Source organism: Ranitomeya variabilis, chromosome 5, assembly GCF_051348905.1.
Source record: "Ranitomeya variabilis isolate aRanVar5 chromosome 5, aRanVar5.hap1, whole genome shotgun sequence".
NCBI classification, from domain to species: Eukaryota; Metazoa; Chordata; class Amphibia; order Anura; family Dendrobatidae; genus Ranitomeya; species Ranitomeya variabilis.
The window spans coordinates 332,450,703-332,474,520 of NC_135236.1; the positions used below are offsets into that span (position 1 = coordinate 332,450,703).

Below are 23,818 nucleotides of genomic sequence, written 5' to 3' on the forward strand. Positions count from 1 at the left end.
TATGTACTACATGCGCTCATAGGCATGAGGTCCAATGATATGTGCACACGTTAACAATTTGGCTCCAAATTTCTGCATCTCTTGGCAGTAAAAAACATCGTAAAATAGGCATGTTTTTAACATATTTTTTTACATGTGTTTTTGTTGCAAATTTTTCCTTACTTATTAGTATGGTGAAATTGTAAGAAGATGGAAGTGTTGTCATCATTCCCCCTTGAAGTCGTGTATTGTTATGATGTATAATGTATATTCTGGCATGCGTTATTAGTGTTGGTTGTGTAATTTGCCCAGCTACAGGTAGTGAGTAGGTATGGATAGAGTTAAGAGTTGGAACCAGCCCAAAGAGAGAGGGGCTATGTAGCAAGATCAGAGAGGATGACCTTGTAGTAAGTCAGACAGGGACTAGCTTGCAGCTAGAGCAGACCTTTGGTCTGAGTACTCAGCAGAGCCGCATGAGTCGGGTGTCCCCAAAGTGAGTGGAGACTGAGGCAACGGATAGCCTGATCCTGAGCGGAGAAAGGAAAAGTGACAGGAAGACAGAGTGATATACCGGAGACAGGTCCTGAGACAGAACGCCTAGCAGTACGGCCCCAAGTTTATAACTCAGAGAGGTCAGGGCCAGGACAGAACAGAGAATGTGAGACAATAGAGTGCCCCAGGCGGGAGTTCCGAGGTGTCAGCAAGCAGAGAAGCTAAGTTCCAATGCAGCGCCCCAGAGTCCTGGTCGTTGCAGTACTGTTGCTCCGCCGCTAAGGGGGGCTATGGTACGTCTGATGGCACTGAAGGAGTTCATCTGACCAGGTATCACAGACACCAATACATTTCACAGTCTGGCCTCCAGGGGGAGCTAAGGGTTCTATTTATTAGGCCACTCCTCACAATCTGGTAAAACTGGGGGTTAGGCAGGAAGTTAGATGAGAAAGCTGACTGGGAATTGAACAGGCAACACCCTGTGGCAGGGGGTGTTGCGGGGAGAGACTCAGAGGGGTCCCTGTCAGGGGTGGGATCCTGACAGAGGCCTAGCAACCAGAGAGAACGTTACGGGACCGCGCCTGCACGATATAGCGGCGGTACCCCAAGAAAGGACAAGAAGCGAGGTTTATTGTGCTGAGTGAGAAACGAGATCAACGCAACAAGGAGAATACCAGTAGGAGTCGTGCTGTAAGACGAGGCAACATCCTACTGAGGCGCATAACCGGTGGCCGGAACGCCGAGGAAGTATAGAGCTGCAGGCCAAACTTCAAACCTACGGGCAGGACAGTCAGTTATAGGCGGGCTGTCTCACCCCATTGACCTAGGAAGACACAGGGGGGGTAACAACAGGAGTGGGGCGACGCTAGAGTCCCGGAAGAGCTCCGAGCCTCCCCGTCATATGGGTGCGTCCTAACCATAAGATCTGGGGGACGTGGAAGAACATCAGAATCGAGTTGTGAGGGAACACGAGAAACAGACACAACAGTTGTGAGGACTATCCCGTGGTGCTTAGCAGGGAAGGACTACAACACACAAGCGCTAGAAGGTAGGCACAGATTTCCACCTGCAAAGGGAGCTCTGGATGTGCCATCGGACCGGCCTGGCTTGCGCAGCCCGGTTAACCGTATCCCGGATTGAGGATCCTGAAGCCTTCAGTAAAGAGGTAAAGAGACTGCAACCTGGTGTCCTCGTTATTTACTGCAACCTGCACCGCACTACCACCACCATCCACACCCTATTATTTGGGCGCCCCTCAGCAGGGTCACGGACCGGGCCTAGCCACCGTGACAATCCCCGAGCAGAGACTCAGAGGCCCGGTACCGGGTACCCCTCGGCCCTGCGGCAGTGGGGGCGCTGCAAACTTGGCGTCACGAACAGGATCTACTTAAGCCTGAAGAATCAGGTCATGTGTGCCTTGGAACTGTGATTTATTGTGCTTGGACTGTGACTTATTGCAAAGACTGTGTATTGCCACTTGCCGCCAGAAGTTCCCGCCAAAACCGCCGCCATTACAGCGCTAAGGAGAGCGCAGGAGAAGAAGAAGGGCGTGGAGTGGGCGTAGACAAGCTGGAGAGCGCGAAAGACAATGGCCGCCCAGTCTAAATATTTCTGCCCCTTGAGGACGTGTCCGTCAGCAGCCGAGATCCGCCTCCTGATCCTCAATGGGGGGCGGAGACAACGATAGCAAAACCGCCCACGAAGGAGAGAGCGGGAAAAGGACCAGGAAGAAGAAGCGAGCCACATGGAGGACGCCATGGCCAGCTACCCGGAGAGGCACCGCAGCCAGACCTCCACAGTTGACGCTGACCTCCTGCAGACGGGAGCGGACGGGCTGATCCACCAACTCCTGCGGACGCAGCTGAGCACTGAGGCCGGGTGGAAGAAGACCTTCATCGGGAGCCTCACCAGGCGTCTGTCGGCAGCCTCGTCTGGTCCGGAGCAGGAAAGAAGTTCCAGCGCTCCGAAGCCAGAAAGCAAGGCTCTGCCGGAAAGCGAGATGCTGCAAACGGAGATGACAACGCCGCAGCGCAAGGCCCTGCAACCAGCGCTCCAGATCCCATCGGAGACAGAGCAGATCGGCACCGGAGGGACCGCATCTGAAGCAGGTATGAGGAACGACCCTGCCCCGCCAGCAGAGGACTTGCTGATAGGCCCCGTCGCGGCACCCCCTCTCCCTGGGACCTATAGACTCCGGCGCTTTACACCCTGGGATTGGGCCACGGGTATGGAGCACTTCTTAAAGGCCCCGATCTCGCCGATCACCTTGCCGGGCGAGGTCTATGCGGAGCTACGGCCGCCAGAGCGAGAGTAAACCTCGATGCCATGGATATGTAAATAGTTAACTGCTTGTTTCCCTGCTTTTTGCTGCTTTAAACCCGGCTAGGGTTAACTCTTAAAGGGATCCCTTTGTTTACCCGGGATCCCTTCCTCTGCTTTTTGTTTTTGTTTCCTGTTTATTCATCATTGAAAGAACTGCTGAATCATGAACAATGCATGATTACAAACTTTTTGTAAATAGTTTGCACCTTCTTAAAGGTGCTCTCTACTGGTTTACACAAGGAAAGGACTCTTTGCGAAGACACTGGTCTAGGAACCAGCATCGGAGTCCTTACTGCAAACAGACTTGCAGCTTGAGAAGTTGCACTACCTCATAGAGACTTGGTTCCCTCTTAAAGGGAATGTTCACATATTGCACTTATGAACAGTGTTGCCTTAAGATGGTTAAATGGCAATAATGTCTTGAAAGAAGAAGTTAAATGTAACTAACTAGTTGATTGTAAGAAATGTTGGTAATGTGCTCTGAAATAAAGTCCTGTAAAGGTGAAAGATGGAAGAAAGATGCAGCAGACCCGTAGGGGTAGACATAGCGTCCTGCATACATGTCAGTAAGAAAGTAATGAAGGAAGTTTAATGTTTTATTTAATAGAAAATGTTTAATAATGTGCTAGAAAATGAGGACAGGAAGTGAACCCGTAGGGGTTAGTGGTGAGTCCTCTTAGGAGCCATACAGAGATGGCTCAGTAATCCGAACTAATAGATGGATGATATGTTCTATACTGTGTATAGTAGTAGAAAGACAGTAGGCTCGGGCAGAAAGGGGCGGTCCTGTAACAGAAAGGAGAGGCAGTAGGTCTGGAGCAGTTAGGACAGGCGGTCCTGCAGATGTAAAGAAGGAGAATGCATAAAAGTTGATTAGCCTTATAATGTTTTATAAGAAGGTCTTTAGTGGATTCAGCGAGTACGTCCTTAAAGGCAAAGTTAAATTATTGTTCAAAGATTTTGCACTTAGTAGAATACCCGGTTGGGTAAGAAAAGTATTTATAGTATGTTATTTAAAGTATTTAACCATGTTTGTAACGTTCAAGTGTCCTCACCTCCCATAAAGGGAAGCTCTGTTAAAAAGTTTACTTGTACTTGCATTTTCAAAATTGTATGTCTTTTTGCTGACATGTATTGTTGTTTTCTTCCCAGTCCAGGAGTACTGGATTTAACCGGGGGGGGGAGTGCAGCGCCCCAGAGTCCTGGTCGTTGCAGTACTGTTGCTCCGCCGCTAAGGGGGGCCAAGGTACATCTGATGGCACTGAAGGAGTTCATCTGACCAGGTATCACAGACACCAATACTTTTCACAGTCTGGCCTCCAGGGGGAGCTAAAGGTTCTATTTATTAGGCCACTCCCCACAATCTGGTAAAACTGGGTGTTAGGCAGGAAGTTAGATGAGAAAGCTGACTGGGAATTGAACAGGCAACACCCTGTGGCAGGGGGTGTTGCGGGGAGAGACTCAGAGGGGTCCCTGTCAGGGGTGGGATCCTGACAGAGGCCTAGCAACCAGAGAGAACGTTACGGGACCGCGCCTGCACGATATAGCGGCGGTACCCCAAGAAAGGACAAGAAGCGAGGTTTATTGTGCTGAGTGAGAAACGAGATCAACGCAACAAGGAGAATACCAGTAGGAGTTGTGCTGTAAGACGAGGCAACATCCTACTGAGGCGCATAACCGGTGGCCGGAACGCCGAGGAAGTATAGAGCTCCAGGCCAAACTTCAAACCTACGGCAGGACAGTCAGTTATAGGCGGGCTGTCTCACCCCATTGATCTAGGAAGACACAGGGGGGGTAACAACAGGAGTGGGGCGACGCTAGAGTCCCGGAAGAGCTCCGAGCCTCCCCGTCATACGGGTGCGTCCTAACCATAAGATCTGGGGGACGTGGAAGAACATCAGAATCGAGTTGTAGGCACAGATTTCCACCTGCAAAGGGAGCTCTGGATGTGCCATCGGACCGGCCAGGCTTGCGCAGCCCGGTTAACCGTATCCCGGATTGAGGATCCTGAAGCCTTCAGTAAAGAGGTAAAGAGACTGCAACCTGGTGTCCTCGTTATTTACTGCAACCTGCACCGCACTACCACCACCATCCACACCCTATTATTTGGGCGCCCCTCAGCAGGGTCACGGACCGGGCCTAGCCACCGTGACACTCCCCGAGCAGAGACTCAGAGGCCCGGTACCGGGTACCCCTCGGCCCTGCGGCAGTGGGGGCGCTGCACCAACCATATTGGAAAATTAGTTCCCTTTGTGGAACCGTGGGTTCAGAATAGGACTCTCACTAACTGGACTGTAGTACTGAGCTGGGCTGTGGTGTAGACGGAGAACATGAGGCTGTAACAAGTGAACTTGAAGAAGTAAAGAGATCGTGTGTCAACATGTTCCATATTGTGACAGAAATGTTTGTGAAGTTATTCACCCACTATCTATTGTACATAGTTCCCACAAAGTTATTGTTAATCAAAATACTGTTTATTTTTGAGTGGTGGTCTCCCTCATCGAACTGTTCAACATCCACTCATGGCCAGCCAAAGTCACCGGCATCTTGCCGCCTGCAAGGACGTATTGTCCCTTTAGACGAAGTCCACACACCCGGTCAGGACCCCCACCTTCATATAACCTGCGGGGATGTAAGAGAGGAGAACCTCGCCCACGGCTGCCGCCCAGAGCCATGTTACAAAATCAAAAACGCTGAAAGAATTGACGTGCAGCAGACAAATCTGCACCAAATCTGCAAGTCAAAAATAAGCAACATGTGCATGATTCTTCAGGATTCTCATTCACTTTGCTGGCATCAGGAAAGCCTTCAGGTTTTGTGACAAAACTGAGCAGAAAAGAACACGCCAAAAACACAACAGCCCAATCAGTAATGTGCTACAATCTGAATGTTTCCCTGACATAAATATTAGAATGGAGGTGAATTAATAAACCAATATGCTACTAAAATTCTCAGAAATCTCACATAGAAAACAAAGTGGAGACATTCCTACGCTCATTGCATACAGTTGAATATGCTTTGGAATTCTTATCAGGAATAATCACATCTTAAACAACACGGCCAATGACAACAGTGACTTTCTCGCTAAGTGCAATGTCCTCCTTGGACAATAAACTTGCTGTAGAATAATTGGGAAAAATGACAAGGCCATGTTAAGTTCATTACTTAGAAATTGTACACAGCTATACTTATTCCAATTGCCAATTAACTCAACATGGTCTGTACATGCAATTTCCATTTATCCTCATTACATAATAGCATGAGAATGCTAGCAATAAAGGAGCATACTGGGAGTCTGCAGTTGGAATTTCTAATTTTATATGAAAATGTAACCTAAAATTCTTGTGTAGTTTAGTTAGTTGGAAAAAAAACTCCACATTTATTTTCAGTACAGTTTGGCTCTCTTTTTTTTTTTAACCGTGGGGGGTTGGTACCCCCACAATCAGCTGTTAGAAAGTCCTGCAGTGGCAGGAAGTAAGTTGTAAGGAGCGCAGCTCGGTACCTTGTACCATTCTTAGGTACTGCAGCTCAGGTCCTGTTTACTTCCATAGGAGCTGCATCTGAGAACAGCCATTACACAGTGTACATAGATGTGGTGTTCTGGCTCTACAAATTGTGTACTTCTTGTCACTCCCAGGACACAGTAATCGCTGATTGTAGGGGTGCTGGGTGCAAATGCCCATAAATCTGATATTGATGCTAAGGATAGACCATCAATAGCAAATTCCTGAGCAACCACTTTTAAATATTCTATGACACGTAAATGTAAAGTCGTATATGTAGTAAACCGTTCAGTTCACTTCTATCACTTTATTAATGCCATGTGTCTACTTCTAAAGAGCTAAACTGCTGGTACAATGTGAAGCACAGCAGATTTACTTAATCTAGAATAATAAAACACAAAGGGAGCACACATTAAAGGAGTCACAACAGATTTCTAGGAGCAGAAACCACATGAAAAATGAAGCAATATCTGCTTTAAATTAACAATGAGATAACCAGATAAAATTACACATAATGGCTATGTACAAGTAACTGCTCTGTAGGGCATAACTGGAAGCTCCAGGGCACCAATGTGAATTCTGTACCAGAGCACCCAACTACCATGTGCCATTTATTATATTCATTTAGGTCACTTCAGGCACCAGGACCCAGGAGTCACACAACAGCACCGGACCATAGCTCCTTGGTTCACATGTGCTTATATTTGGCGGACGTCTCACATTTCAAAAACAGAATGATACTTTTACTGACAGTCTATATTACCCCTCAATTTGTTAGATAGGAAACGTAGGACAATAAACCTGCCCTGTTCTAGCTGCATTCTGCTAAATCACTGGTCCTGAGTAAAATCAATAATAAGCGGTGATTTCCTTCATAGTAATATACAACTAATATGAGTGCTAATTGAATGGTATCAGTGCCTCTTGTATGATCCAGTATTAAACATAGGGAGAATGCTGCAAAAACAAATAAAAACAGCAACAATATTCTCCATTTTCCAACCCACACACTAGTAATACTATTGAATGGTTTAAGCTGAAGGGTGGCTTAGGAATAGCACACTCGGGAATGGCTTAGTAGGGGCAGATTCCCATGGAAAGTATACATTTTGGGGTCCCCACACTATTTACTGGTTTCTGATCTGGCATATGGTATAACACAGAGCAGGGAACCCATTGTTTCTGACTATTGTCATTTCAGCATGTAATAAATGCACTTTAGCATTGGGTCGTCATTGTCCTCCTCCCTGTGAGGGCATTGTCAGGGTCTGGATATCCATTTCATAGTGCAGTAAATGTGTATTTAATGCCAGCCATTCATATTGGATGTCTATTGTCAGAATGAAGCTTCGGCCTGCTGCTCAGCCGACAACCTTCCCGGCTGGCTCTCCCATACACCAGCGCGCTCATCCGGCTGGGCATTCCTGTGTTTTCTATGAGAAAGCCATCACCAGACATGTCTGTAAACGACTTAACGGGAGAACAAAACAACTGACAGTCCAAAATCAGACGTGCATGATCGATATATATCCCCCACATGGGGACCATTAGTCGGGGCCCTCGTACGATAAGACTGCTGGCCGTGCCTGTCGATATTGAAGGGTTCAGTTGACATTAGTCTATTTTGTATGTAGGCCTTTAGATTGTATTTATGTTTCTCTATTATATTACTCACTATATGTAGAAACACAGCCAGGATCCAAAGAAAAAGTCAGTGAGCCCTGCTGATCCCACCTGCTCACTGCTGACTAGCCTATTTTTACAGTCTGAATACTGCATACAATAATCTCAATTGTTCTCAATTTATGTGTTTCAATGAACAATCACATATGATTGTATTCAGATGACTGAAGAAAATAGTAATTTATCAACGGGAAATCTTATTTAGAAATTCAGAGAGCTCCTACGGATTACACCCTTATATATTTATTAAAAGTAACATCTAAAATAAGCACTTGTGGATCTAGATAGAAACAAAAAGGTAAAAAATAGCTGTCTACCAAACATAAGAAAGGATTTCCATCAACTAAATGTACAAGACATTTAACATTTACATTCGGATTTGATGCTTTTTTTCACACCTCATTCATCAAATTCGGCGCAGCAGCAGTAAGGATTCATGACCCTTTGTTACTCACATCACCTTCACTGGAAATAGAATTCTTTATTTAACTTTAAAGAAAAGACTTTGTTTGGATTTTCTGTAGATTTATGTTTTGTTTTTCTTATTATATTTTGTAAACTTGTATTTCAAAAAAGAAGTAAATGTGAATTCATAACAAAGGGGAAGAGGTTTGGAGTAAAGATGAGAGCTTTTTTTCATGACCCAGTAAGTCTTAGCTGTTTATAAGCATGACACTGCCTTGGAATTCAGCCAGTTCATATAGTGCTGTGCCTAAGGAGAGCCTAAGCAGCTGCAGCCTTGTAATCCAAAACCGCTCAAGTTTCCTAAAGGACCAGCACTAGTAGGATGCACAATGAGAGCAAGACACAGTTCTTCGCTCCAAGGATTCCCTCTCTGTGTGCATGAAGAGAAAGCCAACAGACCAACCTGAGTGCAGCCGGACAGATCCAAGTAGATGATCTTGTGACATCCTTTTCCAGATCCCAGGTACTGTAAGCCTTTGTCTGTAAACGTTCGACTGTAAGCTACACTGAGATACTGCAGGTTGAGCAGGTATCTAATAAGAAGACCAGACAACAGAGACAAAGTAATACATTAATCATGATTTATGAAAAGCTTTGTATATGTAGAAGCAGAAACCACCAGTTCCTTGCTCATTGCACAAAGTAGAAACTTTAATGCTTCTCGGATAGGGCTGGAAATGCATTTAGTGTAGGCACACCAACTCCTAGTCTCTGGTGTGCTGACAAATGTGATGGTTTGCAGAAATCAACTTCAGATGCAATTCTCTGCAGTGTGATCAACAGAGGAGGAGAAGGTTCACACAGGAGAATTCTTCTCAAATTTGGTCAAAGTTGTACAACTAGTAAGTAAATAGAAAAACAAGATCTACTGTGATTTCTTTATAACCTCCTTCTGTGCCAGGGGAGCCAGCATTTCCTAGAGCCACTAGTCGCTGCCAAAACACCTCTGCTCACTCCTTTGTGCCTTGATGCATCCTTAAAGAAACATCACCAAGTTCTATAAGGTTTGCTAGTGACTACCAGGAGAACACGGATGTTTGAATGGTATCATGAGCTATAACTGATTACCTATACACATTTGTGTACCCTGCAATTCTCGGTCTTGTCTGTGGAGGATGTGATCTTCAGCAGCTGTATTATCACAACATGAGATACATGTACACCCCTTACCTCATTATTATTATTATTATTATTATTGAAAAAAAAAAAAGTTTCAAGTGTGTTCTGTCAAGGAATGATTTTGTGGTTCGGAACTCTACTCTGGATATAGTTTGCAAATATATTTTGAATTAGAATTGAAACAGTTTATTGATCTGGTTGTAGTATGTAATAAAGAACAGTAGTGAATGATTAAAAGGTATTATCTATTAATTGTAATCCATCCAGTAAAGAGAACCTGACAGCTGATACATGGTGCCCAATCATGTATCAGCCACAGGCTGTATTACTTCAGCCGGTATGATTGACCTTGAAATGCTGCGGAATTTCAGAGAAAAACATAATTTTAATAACTGCAGTGGACCAAGCCGCTCTATTCACCAGTCGGACAGGCGGGTCCAAGGCGGCTCCAGTGACTGACAGGTCTCAGCCTATATGCACACACAGGCAGACACCTGTCAATCCAGGACAGCGGGCGGGGAGAAACCACAGGAAAGTCACCTACCCAACTAGTCTACAGCATGGCTTGGGCCCCTGCGGCTAGAAAAAGTATGTTTTAATCTGAAACGCCGCAGTGTTTCAGAGTCAAACATGCATGGCTGAGATCGCACAGCCAGTGTCTGATACGCGCTGCCCACGGTTTCGGCATCATGTATGAGATGTCAGGTTCTCATTAACCACCATATACTGTTCAACCGTAACATTAAAACTACAGGCCCATTGTGCAGGTTCTCCTCATGGTGCCAAAACAGATTTGCACCACAGAAGCAAAGACTCCAGAAGTCCTCTGAAGGTATCCTATGTTATCTGAGACCAAGACGTTAGCAGCAGAGGATTTTAGTCCTGTACACTGTGAGGTGGGACCTCCAGTGAACAGATTATTTTTTCCAGCACAAACCACAGACGCTTGATTGAATTGAGATCTGGGATTTTCAGAGGCCAATCCAACACATTGAACTCTTTTCCCGAACAATTTTTGAAGAGTGACATGACTCATTATCCTGCTGCAAAAGACCACAGCCATTATGGAATACCATTGACATGAAGGGGTATAATTAGTCTGCAACAATGCTTAGGCATGTATTAAATATCAAAATAACATATACATGAAGCGCCAGGACCCAAGATTTCCCAGAAAAATATTGCCCAGAGCATTACACTACCTCAGTTAGCTTGCCTTCTTCCTATTTTTCATCATGGTGCCATCTCTTTCCAAGGGAAACAATTCACATATATATATTTTTATCGCTCCATGGTCTAGTTCTGATGTTCATCTGACCATTGTAGGGTCTTTTGGCAATTCTAAGGCATCAGCACTGACGCTCCAATAGGTTTGCAACTACTCAACTCCATATGCCGTAAGCTGTGGTAGACTTTCTTTCATGGCCTGCATTCAATTTTCAGCAATTGGTGCTACAGTAGCTATTCTGTGGAATTGGACCAGGAGGGCTAGTCTTTGCACCCAATGAGCAATACTGAGCCTGGGATGTTCATGACCCTGTCACCAGTTCACCAGTTGTTACATTAGACCACTTTTTATAGAGACTCACCACTGTACAACAGGAATACCACACAAGACCTGTCATTTTGGAGATGACCCAGTCCTCTAGTTATCATAATTTGGCTATTGTCAAAGTAGCCCAACATCAAGATTTTAGCATTAACTTGCTGCCAAACATATCCCACACCTTGGCATTGTCATGAGATAATGTTATTCAACTCTCCCTGTCATTGGCTTTAATATGATGGCAGATGGATGTAAATGTGAAGGTTTCTTTTGAGAATGTTTTTATGACCGTGTTTAATTGCCATGGCATATATCCCATTCTGTAGACATTAATACTATTTTTGGCATACTATACCTATAAAAATTACACCAGGCTGCTGTGCATGTGGAACATTTGTATGCTATGTTTATTCTACATCTGTGGATGGTCTGTAGTAAGAAATTCAAAGGTGGTGCATTACCAGTAATGTAGACACATAAACAATTTTGTATTAGTCTGAATACAAGGATGTTTTGTGCATTTTACAAAGTTTTCTATGAAACCAATGTACTATAATTTATGGCTCCCTCACACTGCCATATATTCTCCCATACGAGACAATCGGTTCAATTGTGCTAATGTCACTCAGCTCAAACTCAGTGAGAGATTGATCCGAGTGTCACCTTCTGTGATCCAATTCTCTCACAAGAGAGAATCGCAGCACAGGTGTGGAGAAGATGGAGAATTTAATCTCTCCACCTTCTCCATTCTCTGTGCACATACATTGGACTGTACTCGGATGCACCCACAGCATGCTGCAATTGTTTTCTCATGACAAATCGGCTTGAGAAAAAATAATCGCAGATCTGCACTGCCCCGTAGTATAACATTGGGCCGAGTGCTATCCGATAAAACATTGGATAGCACTCGTCCGAATTATACGCTAATGTGAGCGAGCCCTAAAACTGAGTTTACACTTGTGACAATGCAAGTTAAGGGTGACCAAAGCTCTAATTCACTGAATAAGTACCGTAAGTAAAAGTAAGTAAACTTCAAACTTCAACATGGGGGATGTAAATTCTGCATAGACAACCGAAAATTATATGAATAGCGCATTGGACTCCTAATTCAAAGGTTCTGGGTTGATAATGCCAGACATGATTAGAGACTGTGGAATGTGTGGGGGTAGAGGGACAGGTGACTGAAGCCCCTATGACTAAACAAATAAGACTAAAATTACGAGACAGCCAAGAGGTGCTTACAAATTTTATTGTTGGTGACAATACTCCTATGAATTTGCTGGGAGCAGATGTGTTGAGTGCTATTCAGGCCACCATACAGTATTCTCTTGAGGGTATTACAGTCACAAGCCCCCCTCTCAGATAAACACTTGTGTAAGATTTAAGAAATGATGTATATGACAAAAGCAGTGAAAGTAACACCTAACACCAAAATGTCTGAGGATGGGGAAATGAGACTGGTGCGAGACACCGTTTGGACAAAGGAAAAAACAGATGTGGGTCGGCTGCCCATTGCCCCGGTCATGAAAAAAATTAAAAGAGGGAGCCACTCCTCCTTGTTTGGAGCGGTGCCCCCTTAAGCCTAGCCAAATCAATGGCCCTGCGCAGGGATATTAAAGAGTATGTTAAGGCAGGGGTTCTGGTACAAAGATCTTCCCCCTGCAACACCCCTTTGTATCCCATTAAGGAAAAAAGGGACCCAAGGGTTCCCCTGACACTTACAGAATGGTTCATGACTTAAGGGCTATTAATGATGTTACAGAGAGTGTGACCTCAATTGTCCCTAATACACACACCGTACTGTCACAGATCCCAGCTACATCAAAATGTTTCACAGTCATTGATTTGGCAAATGCATTCTTCTTTGTACCCCTACACCCCAATTGTCAGTATCTTTTTGCTTTTACTCATGAAGGCTAACAATATTGTTAAACGGTCCTCCCGCAGGGAGGAATGAACTCCCCTACCATCTATTCAGCAGTAATGGCAGGGATCCTTGAGCAGTGGCAAACACATCATCCACAGATTGTTCTATTACAGTACGTGGATGACCTACTGCCTGGACCAGATGTCCTGCAAGGAAGCTACAGTTTCTTTGCTATGCTTTTTGGCAGAAAAGGGTTGCAAGGTCTCTCGAGACAAATTACAGTATTGCAAACAAAAGGTGACATTTTTAAGACACCTGACTGAAGACAGAAAATAGACAATTCAAAATCTCCTTTTACCCAGGTCACACCAGCATCTACGCACTTTCCTAGGCTTGGTGACCTACTGCAGACCTTATCCAAGGCCTACGACTCCACTGTTTTCCTTATGCTCCAGCATACATGACAGGTCTAATAAACCAGAAGAGAAAGCATTACTGCAAGACATCGCACACCATCAGATAAGTCATTGTGTATAAAATAACACAGGCTGATTTTATTGACAGATCCAAAAACACACAACATGAACAATAAAAACAATATTAAAAACATACAAACGCCATCAAGAACACACAGGAAACACAGGTGATGACTCAGTGTAGTAAGATGACCCAAAAAAGACCTAGTGGCTCATGGGGTATTACGCAACCTGTTGATGATGGAACAGTGCCAAAATAGTTTGCAAGGCCGTAACCACGGTACCTAGCCAACAAGCAATAATAGGCACACAAAAGTTGATGCCCACGTCACCAGGTGGTATTTGCATGGGAGGTTTCTCCCGTTTATACTTTGTGACCCAGTGATATTATTATGTATGAGTGACCTTTCAGTTTGCCTCTTGGCCCATTGCTACTTATTTTTCTTTGGACAACTTTTTTGTGCCTATTATTGCTTGTTGGCTAGGTACCGTGGTTACGGCCTTGCAAACTATTTTGGCACTGTTCTATCATCAACAGGTTGCGTAATACCCCATGAGCCACTAGGTCTTTTTTGGGTCATCTTACTACACTGAGTCATCACCTGTGTTTCCTGTGTGTTCTTGATGGCGTTTGTATGTTTTTAATATTGTTTTTATTGTTCGTGTTGTGTGTTTTTGGATCTGTCAATAAAATCAGCCTGTGTTATTTTATACACAATGACTTATCTGATGGTGTGCGATGTCTTGCAGTAATGCTTTCTCTTCTGGTTTATTAGTGTAGTCTCTATTACTGTTATTGCACCCACAGGATTTATTGAAGTGGTATATAGCAGTGCGCCCAATATTCCTTGTTTTGCATACATGACAGGTCGTCTTATTGTCCTGGTTTGTTCAACTCCTTTTGGATCTACATTTCTCCATTCAGGTCTGGCTGTCTGTACTGCGTCTCGTAAGCCTTTGTTCATACCGTCAATAAATGCATTTACCAATATTTTAACATCGAGTGGGTTTATGGGACTGTACGCCATGTCTGCCCATTTCAGCTGTAACCGTCCAAAGTACATCTCTCCTTTTTGCTGCGTCACATCAGTCTGGAGTACAGACTGCTCTGATTGTTTCACTATAGCCCATTGTTTTAGTGATTCTCAGTACGTTGCCCCAGACCGTGCAGATTTATCATCCATGCCCCATGCTTGATCCTTTGCCACATCTGTATGTGTCTTAATTATGTGTCTTAGTACATCACCTGCCTTTGCACACTCACAAACTTTCTAGGTCTGCCCAGGTGCACTTATATGTTCGTTGTCTTTATTTGTCTGTAAAATGGGAAAGGTTGGTTCTCAAGGTCAGGCAACTGTTTTAGCGTAGCTAGCTAGTCAGAGGGCCTCCAGGGATAATACTCCTGTATCTGTCTTATCCTACTCACCCTTCTTGGTCCTGATGTGGTTGGTTCTTTGGTAGTGGGTCTGGTGGTGGGGGTGACTGGATGATCGGTTGGGGTAATATGCTGTTCTACAACTTCCTTCCCAAAAGGATTACTGTCAGCTTACTCCCAAAAAGTCAATGTCCCCACTACCCACTAACCACACTCCTATGTCAGCTTCTTATGTCACTGCATGTGATTTTGTCTGGACAGGATTTAGTGCAATTCACTTAGGTCGGGTTGCAGCACAGGTCATACAAGTATTTCTCCAGTCTGGGTTTGTCTGACCACCTTGTTTACTAGTCCATTTGTCTTGTCTCAGTCTCTGGTTATACAAAGGTATGACGGTAGCAGTAGTGTGTCGGTCATAGTCGGACTTGTGAGCATCAAAACATTCATAATACACCTTACTTCCATACTGCTGCACTTTCTCAGACACTTGCTATTTTTCCTCCCTTGTCTGTGCTTTTTTTTGTACATCCAAACATCCACACTCTGGCATGTTTGCCTTTTTCAATATTGGTCCCACATTTTTCACGGCTTCCTTTCCTTCTCTGTCTTTTACAATCCGCATAACGGTTCTGGATCCCATTGGGGGCCCTGACTGCACATGGAACAAGTTGCCATGGCTTCAACTTATTCTTCAGACAGCTCACCTTTATTCTGCAAATGCCCTTTTAGTGTGCCTGGACCTTGTCTACAGGCCACACATGGCAAGTCAGAGCAAGCTTGTCACGGTGTAGCGGGAAGGCTCTCTGCCTCTCACCCGGTAGACCTACAGGATGTAACGAGAAGGCTCTCTGCCTCTCACCCATTAGATCAGTTGACTAGAATAGGAAGGCCCAGATGTGTTAGGCCTCTAACCTACTAGTCCAACTCCATGGAACATGGGAAGGCTCTCTGCCTCTCACCCACAACAAAAACCAGCTGACTGAAGCAAGAAGGCCCAGATGTGTTAGGCCTCTGACCAACTACATCAGCAGTGCAGTTGGCTACCTCCTCTGTTGATCCTCAATTTGCTATATATCAATCACTCAACTTGAAGCAGGTGAATCTTTTACCAATCTTTCAATCACACTGATAACCAAACAATCTTTCGCAAATTTCCTCTAAAATAGGCACAGTTCTTTTTCCTGTTTAGTACAGTACTGTTGCTTTAAACACAAGTCTCCCAGTGCGTACCACACACAGGACAGAATATACAGAGAATCTTGAGTGCAGCTCATGGAGTAATAAATAGTATAACCAGGGGCGTGGAATGAAAGTTCCAATTTTCCATATTGCATCAACAGCTTCTCCACACTGCCCTCAGTTGCACTACACTGCCTCTAGGGCACTCAGCTGCATGTTGCCCACACCACATGTCCTGCTGAAACCTAAGCCCAGTAGGAACACACTTAGAACTTTAGTAATGACATGGCACCACATGAGGGTCACCCATCCCGGTACTGGGTTCTCCCCTGTCCGTCTGTGCAATCCATCACCTTCCAAGACCCCTGCATCTATTTCCGCCATAGCGAGCAGGCATGACTCCTTATGCATGCGAGTTCCACCACAGTCCTAAAGTCATCTCAACACCTTCCATTAATGCCAAAGCCCAAATATACAACCCCTGGCAAAAATTATGTAATCACCGGCCTTGGAGGATGTTCATTCAGTTGTTTAATTTTTTTGAAAAAAAGCAGATCACAGACATGGCACAAAACTAAAGTCATTTCAAATAGCAACTTTCTGGCTTTAAGAAACAGTAAAAGAAATCAAGAACAAAAAATGTGGTAGTCAGTAATGGTTACGTTTTTTAGCCAAGCATAGGATAAAAATTATGGAGTCACTCAATTATGAGGGAAAAAATTAAGGAATCACCCCGTAAATTTTCATTCCCAAAACTAACACCTGCATCAAATTAGATCTGATCGTTAAGGTACCGTTACACTAAACGACTTACCAACGATCACGACCAGCGATGCGATCGTTGGTAAGTCGTTGTGTGGTCGCTGGGGAGCTGTCACACACACAGCTCTCTCCAGCGACCAACGATCAGGGGAACGACTTCGGCATCGTTGAAAGTGTCTTCAACGATGCCGAAGTCTCCCTGCAGCACCCGGGTAACCAGGGTAAACATCGGGTTACTAAGAGCAGGGCCGCGCTTAGTAACCCGATATTTACCCTGGTTGCAATTGTAAAAGTAAAAAAAAAACAGTACATACTCACATTCTGATGTCTGTCACGTCCCCCGGCGTCCACAGGGTTACGCGCTGCTGCCGAGAGCTTCCTGCACTGACTGAATGTGTCAGCGCCGGCAGCAGCGGTGACGTCACCGCTGTGCTCTGCTATACGGCCGGCCGGCGCTGACACATTCAGTGCAGGGAAGCCGCCGGCGGGGGACGTGACAGACATCAGAAGGTGAGTATGTAGTGTTTTTTTTTTACTTTCACAATGGTAACCAGGGTAAATATCGGATTACTAAGCGTGGCCCTGCGCTTAGTAACCCGATATTTACCCTGGCTACAAGTGAACACATTGCTGGATCGGTGTCACACACACCGATCCAGCGATGACAGCGGGTGATCAGCGATGAAATAAAGTTCTGGACTTCTAGCTCCGACCAGCGATATCACAGTGGGATCCAGATCGCTGCTGCGTGTCAAACACAACGAGATTGCTATCCAGGACGCTGCAAAGTCACGGATCGTCATCGTTCTTGCTGCAAAGTCGCTTAGTGTGAAGGTACCTTTAGTCTGCATCTAAAAGGGAGTGATCACACCTTGGAGAGCTGTTGCACCAAGTAGACTGATATGAATCATGGCTCCAACACGAGAGATGTCAATTGAAACAAAGGAGAGGATTATCAAACTTTTAAAAGAGGGTAAATCATCACGCAATGTTGCAAAAGATGTTGGTTGTTCACAGTCAGCTGTGTCTAAAATCTGGACCAAATACAAACAACATGGGAAGGTTGTTAAAGGCAAACATACTGGTAGACCAAGGAAGACATCAAAGCGTCAAGACCGGAAACTTAAAGCAATATGTCTCCAAAACAGGAAATGCACAACAAAACAAATGAGGAACGAATGGGTGGAAACTGGAGTCAACGTCTGTGACCGAACTGTAAGAAACCGCATAAAGGAAATAGGATTTGCATACAGAAAAGCTAACCAAAAGCCATCATTAACACCTAAACAGAAAAAAACAAGATTACAATGGGCTAAGGAAAAGCAATCGTTGACTGTGGATGACTGGATGAAAGTCATATTCAGTGATGAATCACGAATCTGTATTGAACAAGTTGATGATGCTGGAACTTTTGTTTGGTGCCGTTCCAATGATATTTATACAGATGACTGCCTGAAGAGAACATGCAAATTTCCAAAGTCATTGATAATATGGGGCTGCGTGTCAAGTAAAGGCACTGGGGAGATGGCTGTCATTACATCTTCAATAAATGCACAAGTTTATGTTGATATTTTGGACACTTTTCTTATCTCATCAATTGAAAGGATGTTTGGGGAAGATTAAATCATTTTTCAGGATGATAATGCATCCTGCCATAGAGCAAAAACTGTGAAAACATTCCTTGAAAAAAGACACATAAGGTCAATGTCATGGCCTGCAAATAGTCCGTATCTCAATCCAATTGAAAATCTTTGGTAGAAGTTAAAGAAAATGGTCCATTACAAGGCTCCAACCTGCAAAGCTGATCTAGCAACAGCAATGAGAGAAAGTTGGAGCCATATTGATGAAGAGTACTGTTTGACACTCATTAAACCATGCCTCAGAGACTGCAAGCTGTTATAAAAGACAGAGTTGGTGCAACAAAATACTAGTGATGTGTTGGATTGTCTTCTGTTTGTTTGTTTTTCATGATTCCATAATTTTTACCCTATGCTTAGTTAAAAAAGTAACCATTACTGACTACCACATTTTTTGTTCTTGATTTCTTTTAGTGTTTCTTAAAGCCAGAAAATTGGCATTTGAAATGACTTTAGTTTTGTGCCATGTCCGTGATCTGCTTTTTAAAAAAAAAAGTTAAACAACTGAATGAACATCCTCCAAGGCTGGTGATTACAAAATTTTTGCCAGGGGTTGTATATGCCTACTGAGTTTAAATGAACTCCAGCCGACCTCAAAGACTCCAGAGAAGGGGCTTCCAATTCGCGGTGCCGTACCGCTACCCCACCGAGCCTTGCAGCAAAATGAGACACCTCCCTATTAATGCACACCTTATTAATCCCTTTCACGACCACACATGTTTCCATGTGAGGCGTGCTACCATGTCAGACCAGACGACCACCAAACCTGGATGGGATGACAAGAGCCTAAGGCAATCACACTTAATATCACAGATCAAATCCTTCGAAGCCCTGGAATCCAAATGATTCCCACCCAAATGCAGAACAAGTATATCAGGTGATCTATCCAAAACTATATGAAATTTAATTCAGGCAATACCCTGCTCCAGAGCATACCACTAACCCCGATCCAACGAACCAATAAAACCTCTCTGGTAAGAACCAATTGTCGTCTGCCCAGCCTCATGTCAGCCCGAAGGACACTCCAATAAACATAAGAATGTCCCAATACCAAGATCAAAAGGGGGGAGGTCCTGAAGCACAAACAAAAAACAGTAGGGGAGGGCGTGTAACTACATGAATCAATGAAAACGGTAATGAGTATATGTTCAAAGGACAGACATCATCCATGAATATCACCATTCAGAACAAATGAGGCCTAACATAGGGCCAATATCTAGCAGACTCCCAGCGGCTAATCTTGAGCACAGCATGCACACTCAAACCCCAATGTGCCATTTCTGTAGCAGCCCCAATCCAAAAAGAATGGGACGAAAAAGTTGCACCATTTAAACCACACCGATTCAAACAACATCAAAATACACTCAAAAGCTGATAAACCAGCAGTGCAGACCCATCCTGATGAATTAACAAAGAACCAGGTCCAGAACCTCTTACTTCCAAAAATGACGAGACCCATCTAACCGAACACTCTTCCACTCCTTGCACTCCCCAAAGTTCAACAATGCAACCCTTGCCAAAAGATCCATCTTTGAACAACTTAACTGACACCGTACTATAACTGCCTCGCAGACTACATCCTTGAATAATAAACTATCATGACACTTCACAATCTTACTTACAAGGTCGCCCACCTGAAAAGTTCCGAAAAAAGCCAAGACAACTGCTGCCCCAAACAAATGACACTCATATTCCGATTTATACACCCCTTTAAAGGCAATTTAATAACTTACTCAAAATCAGGAAAGATACTGGACAATGCCAATCCTTTACCACCCGACTCTTCTGAAACGCTTTCAGTGCATGACAAACTAAAAAATCTTTTGTAACAGTCTTCCAACACATTAACATAAAGCAAAAACGCCAATCATGCTATCCTCCTGAAAACAACAGCGAACGACGAACCCTCTTCAAATGCTTTCCCGATCATATAAAGTAACATGCAAACCCGGTCAGCCCCCAAAACTTGCTCCCCTACCACATTCATAAGCTCCTGCCACTGACGCCAAGCTGCCACATACTTTGTCCAAGTGCCCGGCAAGACTGAATTTTTTACCAATTTCATGGTGAAACCAAAACCAGTTCCCACAACCAATGGGACCAAACAGTTTCCGGTGCCAGCTCCCATACCGTTTCCACTGGAAGTAGGACAAAGTATCAGCTATTGAATTCTGTATAACAGGCACATGGGCAGCACTAATCCAAACATTAAATTTTAAGCACTTCAAAACCAGGTGACGCAATAAAGCAACCAATGGAGGTGATCCTGCCGACATGTTATTTATACTATGAACCACGCTTAAATTGTTGGACATAATTGTTAAATTGTTGCACTTTTTTGTTCTTAAATTCAGAGAACCAAACTTCCAAAGTCACCACAATAGGAAAAATTTCCAGCAAGGCCATGTTTCTAATCACACACCAAGCTCTCCATGTACAATATCCGGCTATTCACTAACTCACAAACGACCACCAAAGTAGGCTCCAAAACAACCCACCCCTGATGCATCAGTGGCTACTAATGGCTCCTGTTGTGTATCCGCTTTTTGGGCTCCCCTGGTGGTTGCTGGTGGTACTGGTGACTTGTTTGCACTTTGTTGCTTCTGTTCACCTGCTTCCATCAGCGTTTGGGAGTTTCCTATTTAGCCTTGCTCTCCAGTCATTTCCTTGCCGGTCATCATTGTAACCAGAGCCTTCGGTTGCATGTTCCTGCTACTAGTCTGCTGATCAGCTAAGTGGACTTTGTCCTTTTGTTTTGTACCTTTTGTCCAGTTTGCAGTTTTGTAATTCTCTGTAGCTGGAAGCTCTTGCGGGCTGAAATTGCCACTCCTGTGTCATGAGTTGACACAGGAGTCTTAAAGTAATTTCAGGATGGTTTTTTGAAAGGGTTTTCAGTTGACCGTGAAGTCCTCTTTTGTATCCTTCTGCTATCTAGTAAGTGGACCTCTCTTTGCTAAATCTACTTTCATACTGTGTATGTCTTTTCCTCTTATTTCACCGTTATTACATGTGGGGGGCTGCTATCATCTTTTGGGGTATTTCCCTAGAGGTAAGCCAGGTCTGTTTCTTCCTCTACCAGGCGTAGTTAGTCCTCCGGCTGGCGCGTGGCATATAGGAAGCCGTAGGTATGCTCCCTGGCTACTATTAGTTGTGTGGTAGATTTAGCTCACGGTCAACTCGAGTTTCCATCACCCGAGAGCTCGTTCGTTATTTATATGTTTCTTACGTTCCCTTGCCATTGGGAACCATGACAGTATGACCGGCCGTGTGTTAAACTTATTGTCAGAAGAAAGGAGAGAAAAAGGAAGTCTGTAAAATTTTTTTTTTTTCTTTTTCCCTATGCTTGCTCCATAGTTGGATCAGTTGTATTTCAGCTCTAATTACTGCCTTTGCCTTTCTCTCCTTATAATCCTTGAATGGCTCTGAGCTCACCTGTTTAAAGATGGATCCTCAGAGTTTGGCTGCAGGTTTAAATAATCTTGCTACGAAGGTTCAAAATTTACAAGATTTTGTTATGCATACTCCTATTTCTGAACCTAAAATCCCTACACCAGAGGTGTTTTCCGGAGATAGATCTCGGTTTCTGAATTTCAAATATAATTGTAAATTATTCCTTTCTCTCAGACCTCACTCCTCAGGAGATCCTGTCCAGCAGGTTAAGATTGTAATTTCTTTGCTGCGAGGTGACCCTCAAAATTGGGCATTTTCATTGGCACCAGGGGATCCTGCGTTGCTCAATGTGGATGCGTTTTTCCTGGCTTTAGGGTTGCTTTATGAGGAACCTAATTTGGAGATTCAAGCTGAAAAAGCTTTGATAGCCCTATCTCAAGGGCAAGATGAAGCTGAGATATACTGCCAAAAATTTCGTGAATGGTCTGTGCTTACTCAGTGGAATGAGTGCGCCTTAGCGGCAAATTTCAGAGAGGGCCTTTCTGATGCCGTTAAAGATGTTATGGTCGGGTTCCCTGCGCCTACAGGTCTGAATGAGTCCATGACAATGGCAATTCAGATTGATCGGCGTTTGCGGGAGCGCAAACCCGTGCACCATTTGGCGGTATCTTCTGAAGAGACGCCAGAGAAAATGCAATGTGACAGAATTATGTCCAGAAGCGAGCGGCAGAATTATAGGCGTAAAAATGGGTTATGCTTCTATTGTGGTGATTCTGCTCATGTTATATCGGCATGCTCTAAACGTACTAGGAAGGTTGACAAGTCTATTTCAATTGGCACTTTACAGTCCAAATTTATTTTGTCTGTAACCTTGATTTGTTCATTATCAGTTATTACCGTGGATGCCTATGTGGACTCTGGCGCTGCTCTGAGTCTTATGGACTGGTCCTTTGCCAGGCGCTGTGGGTTTGATTTAGAGCCTCTGGAAGTCCCTATACCTCTGAAGGGTATTGATTCTACACCTTTGGCTTGTAATAAACCACAGTTCTGGACGCAAGTGACTATGCGTATGACTCCAGACCATCAGGAGGTGATTCGCTTCCTTGTGTTGTACAATTTACATGATGTTTTGGTGCTTGGATTACCATGGTTACAGTCTCATAACCCAGTCCTTGACTGGAAAGCTATGTCTGTGTTAAGCTGGGGATGTCGGGGGGCTCATGGGGACACTCCTATGGTGCCCATTTCGTCATCTATTCCATCTGAGATTCCGGCATTTTTGTCTGATTATCGTGATATTTTTGAAGAGCCTAAGATTGGTTCACTCCCTCCTCACAGGGATTGTGATTGCGCCATAGATCTGATTCCTGGCAGTAAATTTCCAAAGGGTCGTTTGTTTAACCTATCTGTACCTGAACATGCTGCTATGCGCGAGTATATTAAGGAGTCCCTGGAAAAGGGACATATTCGTCCTTCTTCATCACCTTTAGGAGCCAGTTTTTTCTTTGTCTCTAAAAAGGATGGCTCTCTGAGGCCTTGTATTGATTATCGACTCCTGAATAAAATTACAGTCAAATATCAGTATCCGTTGCCTTTGCTGACTGATTTGTTTGCTCGCATAAGGGGGGCTAAGTGGTTCTCTAAGATTGATCTTCGTGGGGCGTATAATTTGGTGCGAATTAAGCAGGGGGATGAGTGGAAAACCGCATTTAATACGCCTGAGGGCCATTTTGAGTATTTGGTAATGCCTTTCGGCCTTTCTAATGCACCTTCTGTCTTTCAGTCCTTAATGCATGATATTTTCCGTGAATATTTGGATAAATTTATGATAGTGTACTTGGATGATATTTTGATTTTTTCTGATGAGTGGGAGTCTCATGTTCAGCAGGTCAGGAGGGTTTTTCAGGTTTTGCGGGAGAATTCTTTGTGTGTAAAGGGTTCAAAGTGTGTTTTTGGGGTTCAAAAAATTTCCTTTTTGGGGTACATTTTTTCCCCTTCTTCTATTGAGATGGACCCTGTCAAG

The 23,818-nt window shown here is 44.2% G+C and overlaps 2 protein-coding genes across 2 annotated transcripts in view; one reads left to right on the top strand and one right to left on the bottom strand.

The window, feature by feature from the left end:
- The window catches only part of FBXL13 (F-box and leucine rich repeat protein 13), a 377,146-nt gene that overhangs the window by 91,064 nt on the left and 262,264 nt on the right, over nt 1–23,818 (bottom strand). The window contains exon 12 of the mRNA XM_077264721.1: nt 8,848–8,977. Within this exon, the coding sequence (XP_077120836.1) occupies nt 8,848–8,977 (130 nt within the window). The remainder of the gene's footprint in view (nt 1–8,847; nt 8,978–23,818) is intronic.
- The window catches only part of LRRC17 (leucine rich repeat containing 17), a 69,241-nt gene continuing 54,191 nt past the window's right edge, over nt 8,769–23,818 (top strand). Inside the window, exon 1 of the mRNA XM_077264722.1 lies at nt 8,769–8,907. The gene's annotated coding sequence lies outside the window, so the exon portion shown is untranslated. The remainder of the gene's footprint in view (nt 8,908–23,818) is intronic.